General features: G+C 41.6%; 1 protein-coding gene across 2 annotated transcripts in view; it reads left to right on the plus strand.

The window, feature by feature from the left end:
• The first annotated feature begins 12,510 nt into the window (after positions 1 to 12,510).
• The window catches only part of TMEM63A (transmembrane protein 63A), a 26,802-nt gene continuing 24,833 nt past the window's right edge, over positions 12,511 to 14,479 (plus strand). For both annotated transcript variants that reach the window (XM_084283721.1, XM_084283720.1), the window contains exons 1-3: positions 12,511 to 12,548; positions 13,070 to 13,191; positions 14,140 to 14,336. In XM_084283721.1, the coding sequence (XP_084139847.1) occupies positions 14,151 to 14,336 (186 nt within the window). In that variant the 5' untranslated portion in view covers positions 12,511 to 12,548; positions 13,070 to 13,191; positions 14,140 to 14,150. The remainder of the gene's footprint in view (positions 12,549 to 13,069; positions 13,192 to 14,139; positions 14,337 to 14,479) is intronic.

A 14,479-nucleotide genomic window follows, 5' to 3' on the forward strand; every position in this document is an offset into this window, starting at 1 on the left:
TCTCTACACTGATTTATTGATTTTGGCCTGTCTCTTTCTTTTTTTTTTTTTTTCTTTTTTTTTTTTTTCTCTTAAAGTCTTTGTCTTTTGAGTCTAGAAGTATGAAGATAAATATAAAAGTGTTAAGATGCAGGTATGAGCTTGCCAAATTAAAGAATAATTCAAGTAGAGGTTCTGTTTCTGACTTATTCAGTCTTAAGTCCCTCTCGGTGCAAGCACACCTGTGGGATGGCAATGCATCCCCTGCCAGGGAGGCAGCCCTGGGTTTTGATGTTGCCTTTATTCAAGGAGAGGAGGGCAGCAGATGCCTCGCTCCCCTCTGTGTGGCTTCAGGACAGCTCAGTTTGGTCTTGGTAGGACAGTTGCAGCCCTTCTGCACAAGATCTGCTCAACAACACAGATAGGAACTGCAGCTTCTTGTTTGGAGGATTTGCTTTCAGCTGGGTCAGCAAGTTGCTGTGGGTCATGAGCTAGCTATTCCTTAGATTGGCAAATACTGGTTCCTGTTCTCAAAAAAAAAAAAAGAAAAGAAAAAAAAAAGAGGCAAGCCCTAAATCAATTTCCTTTCTTCCTCAGAAGCAAGACCTTTGAGAAATTTGAGAAATTCCTCTACCGCAAAAAGGGAGTGAGCAGGCCAGAGGGTCATTATCTTATTTGTCTGCCACTTTAAATCCAAACACCACCAACCACAGGCCTGGTCTAGAAATTCTCTGACCTGTGTAATGCTTGTTTTTTGAAAATGGCATGTATCTGCTGAAAGATACTGGTAAACTGTCTGCCCAGGGTAGTGGCTTTCCTTCTTTTTCTGCTCTTTCATTAGGGCAGGGATAGCTTGCACAGTGCAAATAGCTAGAAGAACAGCACCCAGGGCCAGTACAGCTCACTGGAGTCTCCATGAGTGCTCCCTGCAGCATCATCCTGCTCTGCAAAATCTGGCACAGAAAAATTTCCTAAGATAGTTTAACAACAAGAACTGCAGTCGTGCACCTGGGGAAGAACCCCAGGCACCAGGACATGCTGGTCCTGACACCAGGCATGGGGCCCTCAGCACAAGAAGGACATGGAAATATTAGAATGAGTCCAGAGTAGGGCCACAAAGATGCTCAAGGAGCTGGAGCACCTCTCCTACAAAAACAGGCTGAGGGAGTTGGGGTTGTTCAGCCTGGAGAAAAGAAGGCTCTGAGGAGACCTTACAGCGCCAGAGAGTTTGTGGAGTCTCTGGACGTGGTCCTGGGCAACCTGCTCTGGTGTCCTTGCTTGGGGAGTGGTGGTGGTGGTGGACCAGATGACCTTTAGATGTTCCCTTCCCAACCTCAGCCATTGTGTGATTCTGTGATATGGCCTGATAGCACCAAACAGCCAGCTTTCATCTGGCTTCCAGTGGCAGCCTGAAAACAGCAGAGCTGCTTGATGCAGAGGGTTGATCTGCACTAAAATTACTTTTCAGATTCTGATTTAATCTACAAACTCATCCATGTTAATTTTTGTGCCAAAAGGCTTTGTGCTAGATCAGGTGTCGTTTGACTTACCATGCAATTCCATGTGTCCCCAGCCCCCACCACTCCCCTCATAGTGAGCATAAAATCATAAAATCATAAAATAAGCAGTTATGGCAGCATTGCAAGCTCTGACTAGCACAACTCTGGGAAACACAACGCAGAGTCTGACGGCTGACCTGAGCCATGGTTACTGTGACCTGGCAGCACCCAGATCTCACAGCAGACACAGCAACCACAGCCTCGGTGCCCAGCATCTGCTCTGCCTGCCAGTTTCCATGGTGAGTTTTGTGGTGCATCGTTTGCTTGAGCTACACAGGAATCATCTAGTTCATTGAATCTAGGTGAGGACGTGAGTCTGCTCATGGGGAAAAATTGCTTTTCCTTACCACCAGCCTAGGCCAGGCTGCATTGGCTGTCTCCAACCAAAATGCCTTGCAATGCCCTGTTGGGTTCCCTTTCACAAACGATGGTGGTAAAGCCCCAGACAATAACGGGTGTGATGTTCCCTTATGCCAGGAGTGCATTTATCTCACAACATATCCCGTACAGTAAATGCCCCATTTCATTTGAGACCAGTTGCAAACCCGGTTCTTATCTTGAGTTCGGTTATATATTCCTGTAACTTTGGTGATATATGACTTCGATTGCAGACTCGCAACACACCTTCCTTAAGCACCCTTCTGCTTTTACTTATGGGCTTGATCTGCCCAAATGGCCCAGACGAAAGGATATCTGTTAGGAGAGGAATGGATAAAATGTCCAAAGTCCCACCATGTCCTTGCTCAGCTGATATCAGCTGGCTTGCTCTCAGGGTTTGTGTTGGCAGCATTTGCAAAGTGCCAGTGTTCTGGCAGAAAAGAGCTCTCTGAATTTTTTTTTATTTTTTTTTTTCCCCTACAGAAAAGCCAACACAACTGTTTAAATACAGCTTTTTCTGTCCCTTCAGCAGTCTCCTCCCCGCTGCCCTCATCTATGCTTTGTTTGTAGCTGGGGCAGCAGGATTTGTGACCACTCGACAGCAGCTACAAAATAAGCTGCTAGGAAAAACACTGAAATTCAGCAAATACTGTTGAATTAGATAAATAAGCATATGTCCGTAACTTGTTTGCTTTACACCACCATATAGATTATTGAGGAATGTCCCAAAAGCTGAGAAATAGCTGTATTTTGCAGGAGCACCACTTAATTTTCTAATAAAGGAATATTTATCTGATGAGTTAATTTTTCCCCCTCCTCAGAGTTGTGTGTTTACACTGTCAAAGCTGGTCACCTGTTTTAATTTAAGGGTATGTTTTTGCTGACTGGGTGATGCAAGTGAGAATCCACCTCTGGGCTACGTAGTGATGGAGAAGCTCTGAGAGGGAGTGGAGCTGTGCTAGCCTGCTGCTCATACTGCTGCCTTTATAACACCCTCGCCTGCACAACCTGCTTCATTCCCATACAGCCAAGTGCCCCTGGTGAGACCCACACAGAGAGCATTCATGTCCTGAAGCATGTTCTGCATCCCTTGTAGTCCTGTGCTAAGTCTTGTAGCAAGTGGCCTCCCCGTTCGTTAGAAACACACGTGTTTTCCTGTCACACGAATAGACTTGGAGTGCTATTAATATTGCATCTCTGGCAGTGAGTAGCCTGGCTTCATTACACATTGTATTTCCTTTAGTTAATTTTTACTCTTATAACTTTTGCTTCACTGAATGCCTTTCCCTCTTGTGCTGTGAAGAGAAAGCTAATAACTTGTTCCCCACTCAGAGAAAGAGTGACGCTGTATTCCAGGAGCCAAACTTTATTACCAGGAGAAGCTGCAAAAGAAAAATTATGAACTACATGTTAATGCAAATTATTCAATTTGCATTACTAACTTTGCTGGAAGGTGTTTTTTTTCTCTGTAGGCCAAAAATAAACATGAAAGGCCAAGAGGAATGAGATCTAAAATGAACCTCTTCCACTACGTGCTGTGAGCTGTCATGCAAAATAGTCATTTGCTAGTTTAGTTCAAAAAAGAAAAAGGCTACTCCCTGCATGAAAAAAAAAAAAAAAAAAAAGATAAAAAACAGTGCATGATTGTAGAAGACAAAATTAGACCATTAATACACACAGAGAGGACAAATTGAACTGATAATTACTTTAGACTTCACTCATTTGGTACATCTGATACATTGTGGAGTAACTGCTCGAAGGCTTCCTTCCGTTAGTCCTCAGTAAAATACATACTTGCTCAGTGAAATATATATTTGCTAAGGCACCGTCCAATTTAATGTTAAATTAACATTATCTTGTTAATGACTTAAATTAACTTGGACTGTGCCTTAGCAAGCATATTGGTAAAAAAAAAAAGGTATCTGTGACAGCAAGAAATTGAGCTAAACTACTTGTAGATTTGTTTTCTGTCTCTAACATCTGCTGCTGAAGCAAAGTTGGGGCTGTGGCACTCAGCAGGTTTTACACTGTGGAACCTAGATGGATTCAGTTTCAAAATAATCACTTGCACATGGTTTTTTTCCTTGATGTTTACAGCACATTAGCTCTGTGATCAAAAGGATGATAAAGTGGAATTCAGAATGGGTACAGCAGCACCACCAGACCCGGTTGAGCTGGTGGGAAGTCTGAGAGGTTTTTGGTAGAGTCAGGAGGTTCAAGAAGAACAAAACAATATAAAATGATGATAGGGATCAGACTGTAATCCCTCATCTTGATCCTTAACGTTAATTCTTTTAAAACAGAAAAAGACAGACATTATTTGCTGTAAACTTTGCATCATGCAGCACTGTTTCTTGCTCTTCAGAGAGTTCTGCCATCTCTTCTGAGAATGGCCTCAAAAGACTTTAGAGTATTCTAAATGCATTTAAAAAGTTTTTATATCTGTTAAAAAATTTCAAGCGGTTAACATTAACTCATTCTACCCTTCTGTCTAGACTGTGTACCTCGGTACATCTTTGACAATCACATAACAACTAATATTAAAATAGCCCCCCAAATTTCTTTTGCCTTCAAACAGTGCTGCAATGTTCTGAAAGGAGGGTGTGCAGGTCAAATGCCTCTACTCAAGCAGTTACTACAAAGCTGTTTTCACTTAAGTACTTTTTGTTGTTACAGTGTTTTTTAAACTATTTTCTGTATGTTATTACTTTTTAATAAAAAAGACTTCAGTATGAAAGAACTGGAGAAAATACAGTTCTTTGAGTTTTTGACTCCAAAACAGAACACAAAAGGGTATTTTACTTCAAGTCAGAGGTTAAATTATGTAATTTCCTGCCATGTACCCATATCTATGTAAACAAAGGGTATAAAGTCTTGGATTTAACATTGCCCTTGTAAAGAGTAAAATAAAGTTGTGTGACCTGACTAGTTTTAATCCTTTTAGCATTTATACTACAGGACCCTGGGAGATGCATTGTGTTCGTTTGATTTTAAAAGGGAATCTAGCCACACTTGGCCAGATCACTTGAAGCGTGAAACACAAACTTCAGGTTTTTGTTTTTTTCTTACCTAACCATTTGCTTACTTAAATGCATTAATCCAGGTATGGCCAACATTTACACATAGCAATCAAATGCATTTCTGAACCTTAATTTGAGATTCAACACAAAATTTTGCAGGAAATGCCACACACTCAAACCTCATATCTGTTAAGTTTTACAGGCCGAATAACAATAAAGACATAGTGACTAAAATTTGCTCTATTTATGCAGCATGGCTGTTGGTTTCAGCATCACCAGTATTGAAACCAGAGTTTTCCAACAAATCACACGTGTGGAAAAGTTTTTCAAAGGCACAGAAAGGAACTCAAGGCCATCTTTCATTGATTTGAGCAAAACTGGGGTGATTGTCTCTCTTTGCTTTGATTCGAAAAGAGATGGAGGAATATTTTACCTCCATGACAGCTAAACTAGAAATAAAGTCCTACAAGCAGAGCAGAGACGTAGGTAACCTGGAATTCATTTGAAGTACTTACTCAGTTTGACCAGATCACTTACAACACCTCAACAACAGACGAGAAGAAAATGGTGTTTTCAATAAAGTTCAGGTTCTGCAAGTCCAGCACAGGGAATTTGAAAATCACGTTGTGCAGCAGATTTGGAAGACTGGCTCCCCAAACTCTGGAAATTGCATTGCTTGGTTTGTTCTCAGTCCCTTGTGATATGAAAGCTTACCTCTGGACTTCACTGTGTTCCCAGGCTGGAAAACTCTTAAATGTATGCTGTCCTTAACAAGCAAAGGCTCAGATGCATGATGGAACACGAAAATATGTTAGTGCCTTGGTGTGCCTTTGCAACTGGTCCAGAAACCACAACAGTTACAGAACACAGTTGTCTTGTTTCCTAAGAAAAGTGGATGGGAACTGGTTTCTTAACAATATTTCATGTCCTCAGAGAAATGTTCTCACTCTGATAATTTGAATGATAAGTTCAAGGTCTTATACTGACATACAAAATCCTTCTAATCATTACAGGAACTATGGCGAAAACGAACTACAGCACAAAGGAACTGTGATCAACCTGGCCTGCCCTTCCTCAGGGCAGTCGGTCATCTGGGGCCTTAAGCCTCAGGTTTGCTCCACTCTGGGCTCTGAGTACCGCAGTGCCAGCTTGCAGCTACCCTCTCAGCTGTGTCCATACAGCTGCATGTGGGGCAGTGCCAGGAACTAATGCAGAAAGTGTAAAATAAAAGGTGCTGTGAAAGCAGGAATAGCCTGCTCCCCTGCTGCCATGGGGCACAGACCTTCCTCCTGCCCTGGATCCTGTCTTGCACTAGGACCTGCTTTTAACTCCTCCCAAATTAATTCCGATCACTCACCTCATTATAATCTGGTATATAATCTGCACATATAAGCATCTGCTTTACTGGGACTGTGCAGAATGTTAACAGGAAGGGAGAGTTGAAGAGATTTGGGCTCTCCTCCCAGTTCTGTCCCTGAGTCAGTATAATGACCTTGAGCAAATTGCTTTGGCCAATATTTTCAAGTCCCTATTTAGTCACTAAGATAAATAACATGACTTTCAAAGGTACCAGCCAACCACAGCTTCTATCAACAAAATTCTAATCACCAACAGACTAAAACAATTATAGTACATACACTGGTAAAACAAGTGATATAACTCTTGTCAGCTGTTACTGTGTCTTTACAGTGAGGAAAATTCTCCACTGATCCGTAGATTACCTGTGTGTTTAAGCCCAGTAGGCAGTGACAAGATGACTTTCCATTTTTACAAGATCAGGAGCACTCTTACTCACAAGAAAATGTTAAAGGCGCCGTGTACAGCTGGAAGGGTTGCAAGCGAACACCTTTATACTCTTTGCATATATTTGAAAGGAGAAAGATGGAAAAGAAAAAAAAATGATTAGGAGAAATAAAATCATTATAAAAAGGGAGATGTAGGAAAAAATGAATGGGGAGAGGAAATAAACTGCTACAGAAAGACGAAGGAAAGAATGGATAGGGAGGGATGAGAGTGAGAAAGCCAGAGGGTATGGTGATCGTATGTCCAAGAGGTGATGACACGCTAAGGACTGTCCTGTATTTAGGCAACTCCTCTGTCTCCCTAGACGTGGAGGGGCCATAAGGTGCCCTGAAGGACCCCCAACACACCCACGGTGTGCCTTGAGTGGCAGACATGCACCTGAACTGGTTAGATGCTGTTGCACGCCACACAAACTCTACCCAAGCCAGGCCCTGGATGCAGGATCTTTCTGGATGGAAAAAGCCACAGTGCCATTGGTGGTGGCTGTTTGCCACCGTGACAGCTGTTCACATCCTCCTGCTTAAGGCACTTTGCATTCTGTCACCAGTTTGCCCCAGACACTTGCACCTGACCCCCTGCTTGGGCTCACCAGGATCATCCAGTTGTCATTATTGTCCCCCCGTGCTCACCTGCTGCAGTGTGAATGTGCAAAGGAGCTGAGCCACTGCCACACTGCAAAGTGCAACAGGGACTTTCTGTGCTCTTTGCAAAATGAAACTCTGAAATTAACAAATCACACCTAATGGCTGAGTCACACAAATCCACAGAGATAATTATTGGTGCAAACTGCCAGGTGTTACACTGTGCTATAAAGCGTAACTCTTAGTTTGGCTGCTTCTGATCTGCTTTGAGCTAGCCTGAGATGAAAATAAAGTCAAAGCTCTTTGAAATCCTCACAGACTGCACTCAGACTTTTTTTTTCCTCCCCATCTTTAAATCCAGGAGTTGGAAGTTTGCACCCAAGGAAAATAAAGACCACACATTTTAAATGTTCTTTCAAAAATATTTAATCCAGGTTTCTATTTAAATATATTCATATTTTTAAAATATAATTATTTAAATTATAGCCATCTACATTAAGGCTTAAGCTTTCGACATTTAAAAATGTTGTAAATTACATTTATAAATGTTCAAGCAGTGTGCTTCATACTGACCCTTGAAGGCAAGCCAAGACAGTGAGCTAGGCAGGGCCATGATGTCGGCCCTGGAGTCCAGTTTGTAAGGATGAAAGCTGAGGATCTCCATGGACTCTGCAGATGCACTGTGGATGAAGCAGTCCAACCACTTCATTCTTGCTCCAAGTTGTCAAACTGATTAGTATTTGGAAAAAAAAAATAAAATTGGAAAAGTAGTTTTCTTCTTCTGATCTATTTTGATTAAAAACTGGATTTGAGAGGTTAATCAACAACAAATTACTTTCAATTCATCTTGGGGATACATGCTCCAGCATATCCTCCTGTCTTGGCCCTCCAATAGTTCGGACTGCAGGATCTCCTGGAGCATTTTGTGGCTCCTGTGCAAGCAATTGCCCAGCTTTCTGCTCAAGGGAAAATACGCTAATATCTATCCAGGTCTCACCCCAGCACTGTTGCAACAAGAGTTGTTTTGTATGATCAGGACAGCTGTGGAGCACAGAAACAAGGACACCAGACCGCTTTGCTATAAAGCTAACATATATTGTACCCAGGGACAGCAAAACATTACACGCTGTAAGTGGTTGGTGATATCATCACCAATGATATTATCACGCTGGTGATAAATACACCTGCCTCCTGGTTCACCTAAACCAAACATGTGGCCAGGTGCTGTCCTCTTCGGTGGAAGAGACCAGGATGTGACAGATGGTTTCTCTGCCTCTCTCTCTCCCAGGGAGCTGCCTTAATTATAGCTAGTGCTACACTACCTATGCATTAAATCCTTTCAGACTCTATATACACAAGGTTAATGCATGGATAGACATTACCATAATACGTCAAGTCAGAAAACACTGAAGTCATCCATGTTTCAGGTCTTCTTGTCCTAGCTTTATACCAAAATATGTCACTTCAGCAATGGTCTCATTTCAACACCCTACTAATAAACCTAAAAATTCTGAGTATCAGCAATAGATTCTCCACAGCTGCATCTACCCACAAAACAGAGGTTTGAAATCTCATGCCGAAATCTCACACCAGTGAGTGATGAGGAATTCCATGCATTGCCCTGTGGCAAGGCATGGGCCTGTCTAGCCCAGGCGGGACTACAGCAAGGTTTGACAGCATTCGCAGCTGAGGTATCAGTACAGAACACAAGGAACGCTCCCAGGGACTCCTGTTTATACATAACAGTGACGATAAAGACAATGACCCCAAAGCACAAAGTAGGAACAATACCTCGCTGTTTAATAAATCACTTTTAAATGCAGAAAACATTGTTATAAGCTTTCTCCCCCCCGCCCCGTGCATTTCTCACATACTTTTCAGAATTGCTGTTTTAGATTGATGTCATTTGTACATTTCAGTACAATTCCAGCTTTCATCCAAATATAACTTGAGAAAGATCATGAGAATAATTTATCATGCTCAACCATGAACAGCAAGGTCTCATGCAGCATGTCCTATCTGATGCAAAATGTAAAAGAAAAATAAGGCAAATTTCTATTACATGTTGCTAGATATATTTGGTTAAATGGTTTGTATAATAGCGAGCTCTCTTGATTAATAAAAATGCATTCAATCCTTAATGCAAGGCTAGTTTTACCTTGAAAATCAATATTATCTATGAATGAGAAGCAACACTAAGAATTAAAAAGGACAGAGAGAAATGAAGTGTAATTAACAAATTTAAATCTGCACTTGCTTCTTGCTGATTTGTATTATGATTAGAGTTCATGTAAATATGTCTATCCGTCTAGATTTTTCTATTTGTTTTTATTGCGCACATTTAAATGCTCAGATCTTTCAAAAAGAAATGCCCACACTAAATCCTTTGGTATATCGAGATTTGTAAACAGATTGCTAGATGAAAGCAAAGATTAAAAGGTAGCAATGAGCTGCCAGGCATGAAACCTGAATTAAATCCATTAAGATAGATTTGAATAAGCAAATAAGTAAGGAACAGCAAGCTGAGCTGAAGGTTTTCTTCAGAGAGCAGCAAAAGTAACCACTTCAAGAGCTGCCACACATGGTAAAGCATCAGGCCACCTCATACTCGGTCCAGAGACTATTGATGTTTTGTTGGAAGTTCACCCATTTAGGGAAGTCCTGCTGTGATAAATCAAACCTAAAGTGACAGGTCAGTTCTTCAGCCATAAGGTCATTTAATAAAGTACCTTTGCCTGAGGGTATAACTCAAGTAAGGGAACAGTCCCACACGTAAGTGTAAATACTTCGCACACTTGCTCAACTTAGTGCTAAAGAGCAGTTGAGATGGGTATGGAGCACGCAAAGTACAATAAAGATGGAAGAACTTTAAATTCTGTTGACCTTCTCTGAGGCTGGATTCCATCTGCTCCAGCAACGTAATTAAAAGTTTGCTAACTAATGACAGTATGTGGCTTTTGTCACCAAAAGAACAGACAGTGGTAAACAAACCCTTATTTACAAGAGGTAGAGAGAAGGGAGATGTGACTGCTGCTGAAATTAGAGATAAACAAAATCACACCTCCTAGCTAAAGAGCCTGTCTAGACAGAGGAGAAAAAAAAAAGACAAAAACTTGATTTATTCTTGTGAGAAAGAGAGGGGAAAATGATTTTGCAGTGAGAAAATCAACCAAATGGATTTTGATCCTGAAAGTATAAGGTATATCTACTCTGCTACAGCCACGTCAGCAAGATTTAATTTCAAAAAGAAAAAAAAAAGTTATAAGTATTCCACTTTTAATTCCTGATTGAAGAATTATTGAATTATTACATGAAAAGTTATTCCAGAAAAGACAGGATAGAATAGTTATTCTAATATACTCATGACAAACATCTTTCCCACCAATTTAGCCCTAAGTAGAAGACAATGTGTTTTTAAGCAGAAACCATTAACGCCATTCAGCAATAATGGATGTCTTTATTCCAGCATGAATCCAAGCCACTCTGCTTTAAGTTAAGGACATTTATGCCATTTTCTAACATAAATGTTTGTGGCCAATTTAAAATCACGAGTTATCTGCAGTTATCTGCAAATATTCTATCTTAAAATTTCTCTTAGTTATTGCATATAACTGTGACTTTTTCTCTTTTTGCAGGATGGAGAGGTGGAAGGCACTATAACATATACATTATATATATATAGTGTGTATATATATATATATATTTATACATATATTTATATTTATATATATATTTATATACTATATAAATAAAATGGCTGGGAGCAGCATTGTGGGCATTGCATGCAGGGACCTAAAACCACAGAGTTTGAATACAGGCAGAGTTGAAGATGGAGAGGTAATAATGGGACTGCCAACTAGAGAATATGCTGGCTTTTAGGCAGCTCAGATGCTAAAAAAAAAAACAAACAAACATTTCAAACATATTTTTTTTAAACATAATTTATTTAAACATAAAAGTTGAAAGATGACTCAGTACTGGCCTGAGATTTTGACTAGTGTAACATGAGATTCCAATGCCTTGATGATTTAGGTGCATCAAATGACTGTTGAGAGAATACTAAAGTTAAGGGTAGAGAAGCAGTGGACAGTGGGGCCTTGCTGCACTGTATTTCTAGCCTGTTGGCTAGAAGCAATTCACTTCCATCAAGGAGAGAGTGTCCTTGTAGGTGGCTGGGAATCATTCTCATCCCAGCCCTATCATAGACACAGTAACTTAAACACCCTAGCTCCACTCCGCTCCGCTTCGCTCCTTTCTCTTCGAATATTTCACAGAACATTCCTATTACTACTACATCTGACTTTCTTTCGGAGCTACCCATCTCAGCATACAGCCTGCTTCACTGCCACCTGTGTGCTCACCCCCTGTATCTGACTGGGATTTCTGACATTCAGTGCCCTGCTTGAAATCCCACCTCTTGTCCTCCTTTTCTGCTAAGAATGAATGAAGTACCAAAAAAAAAAAAATTTCTTTGCGGATCTGATTCTTTGGGGAGGCCAAAAATGTGTGTCACGGAGGCACAAAATGGTTTCCTCCCAAACACAGCACTGTAGCTCACATTAACATTAAAACTTAAATATCATGAAGAAGTTACAAAACGTTTTAGGCCTCAGCAGAGATTTTTGTCTTTAGGAACCAGTATAAAATTTTCATGGATATGCACTGAATGCCTAAAATAGCTGTTCTAAGCCACTACAGATGTCATTTAAGCACTGTTAGATAAGCAGAAAAGTTGTCTTCTAATGTTTTAAAGCCAATTCTATCATATCCTGTTGTTTTTATTTATTTTTTTTTCTCCTGAAGTTTTTTTGATCCTTCTGTCTGGGAAGTAACACAGCTCATAGCACAGCTCGGGGATACTCCCGAGACCAAACCGCCCCTTCGGGCTGTGTGCCCGCCTCTCCCAGCGCCACGTATCGTTCGCTGCAGCGCTACGGAAGAAAGGGAATCGTGACAGCACGACCAGCTCCCCCCGAGGTACTACAGCGTCCCTTCCCTGAGGGCAGCGCTTTAAGCTTTGGTAAACACGGCAGAAAAGAGGCGGGCGGCAGCGCCTTCCCCGTCACGAGGCAGAAGCCACCCCGTCCCGTCAGGCAGGGGGGCACCAACCGCCGCCCGCCGCCACACGCCCTTTGCCCGTTGCCCGCGCGGCCCCGCCCGTTGCCGCCGCTGGCCTAGGCGCGCATGCGCGGCCCGGGGGACTTGGAGCCGGGGCTGGGGCGGCGCAGGTAGGAGCGGGGCGGGGGGCGGCCGGGCCCCGGGGGTGGCGGAGGGGTTCGGCCGCTGCCCTCAGCCCGGCAGGGGGCACCGGGCAGCCCCGGGGGGGCGTCGTCGCTGTCCTGTCCTGTGAGGAGAGGCGTCGCGGGTCCTCCTCGGCCGGCAGCGGGGTTGGGGGCCGTCTGTGAGGAGGTGCAGCATTGCTGTCATGCTGACTCGCAGTCTGGCGTGGCAAAAGTTGCCAAAGTTTGTTAAAAAAAAAAAAAAAAAAAGACTTGTTCTTCTGTCAGCGCTAGGTTTCAGTCCTTAGAAAGCAAGGGCAGAATTATGGCACAATTAGGTGTATTTTTTTTCACAGCACACCTGTCCGCCGAGACAAAACCTGCCTCTCCAAGTGACACGCAGTCCAACACTTAGTAAATTCTGCTTTGGGAGAAGTATTCTCTATAGTGATTTTATTATTATTATTATTTTTGCTCTTCAGAGGGAGACCTTGAGCTTAATCATATTCTTCTTTTGTTTTTGTTTTCAGCATCTGGAACAGTGCTGCCCTGTGTGCTCTTCTTCTAAAGGCATGATATCCTAAAAGTAGCGTTCCTGGACCTGTGATGAGGACCTACAGTCTTTGATTTCAAAGGATAGAGGTTGTCTGGGGTATGCTTTCTTTATGAATTTATCAGTCAGAGTGTGTTCTGCATGAAGCACGCTTTTGTCCCAAGTAGGTAAGGATGATGAAGTTTATAAGATCCAAGAAAAGAAGTGTTTGAAGTGCAAAGTCCCAAAGTACGTGGGCAACTGCCTGCAGTGATTTAAGAAAAAAAAAACAAACCCAAACAAAACCCAAAAAATACTGTTATATTAGTAGCTAAATCTTGTCTGGTCTCATATGTTACTGATTTATTTGAGCAAGTCAGATGATTAAAATGAGGTACATGGCTGTCTCATAGAAAATTGGAAATACTCTGTTCTTTTGTGGTAATGATATATTGTAATTACTGTGCTGCTCTCCTAGTTAAACTCTCCAATTGGAAATTGGAAAATATTCCAAGAACAGAGAAAGAGGAGCATGTGTATTTGGGTAGTAATTTGTTTTTTCTTCCTGGGGAATTAGTAGCAAATTTGTTAATAATCTCAAGGTTTTGGATTCAAACATTTGGATGCAAAGTTCATAAGCTAGTGTAATCACACATGCTCATTAACTAGGAGCCATCTTTGAACTTCTATAGTTTGTTGGAATATTTAATGCCCTGTGTTACTCCTAGAATCAGAATCCAGCCTGAAAGTAGTTTAGTGTTATAAGTTAGATAAGAGAGGAGTTTGTGTGTTCTTCTGTAGCCTTCCTCAGATGTCTGCACGGAACGTGGTTGGTTAGATGTCTGGAATTCTTGCTTGGGCTCTGCTAGTAACTGAGTCTATTGAATAACTGAGTTACTGCAAAAATATTTCTCAGGTGAAGAGGAATGATTTATTAAATACAACTTCTTTTCCAAAGTACTTTCCTTGTCGAATCTTACTCTGTTCGCTGTACTTAATGATGATAGTACATCTCAGAAATATCAGGAAGGCTTTTCACATGGTTGTTTCTCTTTTCTTCTTATTAAGGGAGAGAGAAAATGAGCCTTTCCTTGTTTCTGGATTTTGGACATTCTCATCTAGCCTACTACTGGAATAGAAGTGTACCTTTCAACTCAACAAATGAGACGTACTGCTACAGCACAGCCCGGGGCAGCACGGTGCTCCAGGGAGTAACTTTTGGTGGAATCCCAACTGTCCTGCTGCTTGATGTAACCTGCTTTGTTGTAAGACCAGTTTCTATTTCATGTATTGAAAATAGAGGGGCCATCTCAAAAGTTAGACACAGAATTCTGCACAATTGTTATCAGGTAGCAATTTGTTTCGGAGAACCTTCAGAATAATAAAAGTGTTAAGGCTGTCCTGAGAA

Source organism: Netta rufina (assembly GCF_964035555.1).
Source record: "Netta rufina genome assembly, chromosome: 3".
In the NCBI taxonomy this organism is placed as follows: Eukaryota; Metazoa; Chordata; class Aves; order Anseriformes; family Anatidae; genus Netta; species Netta rufina.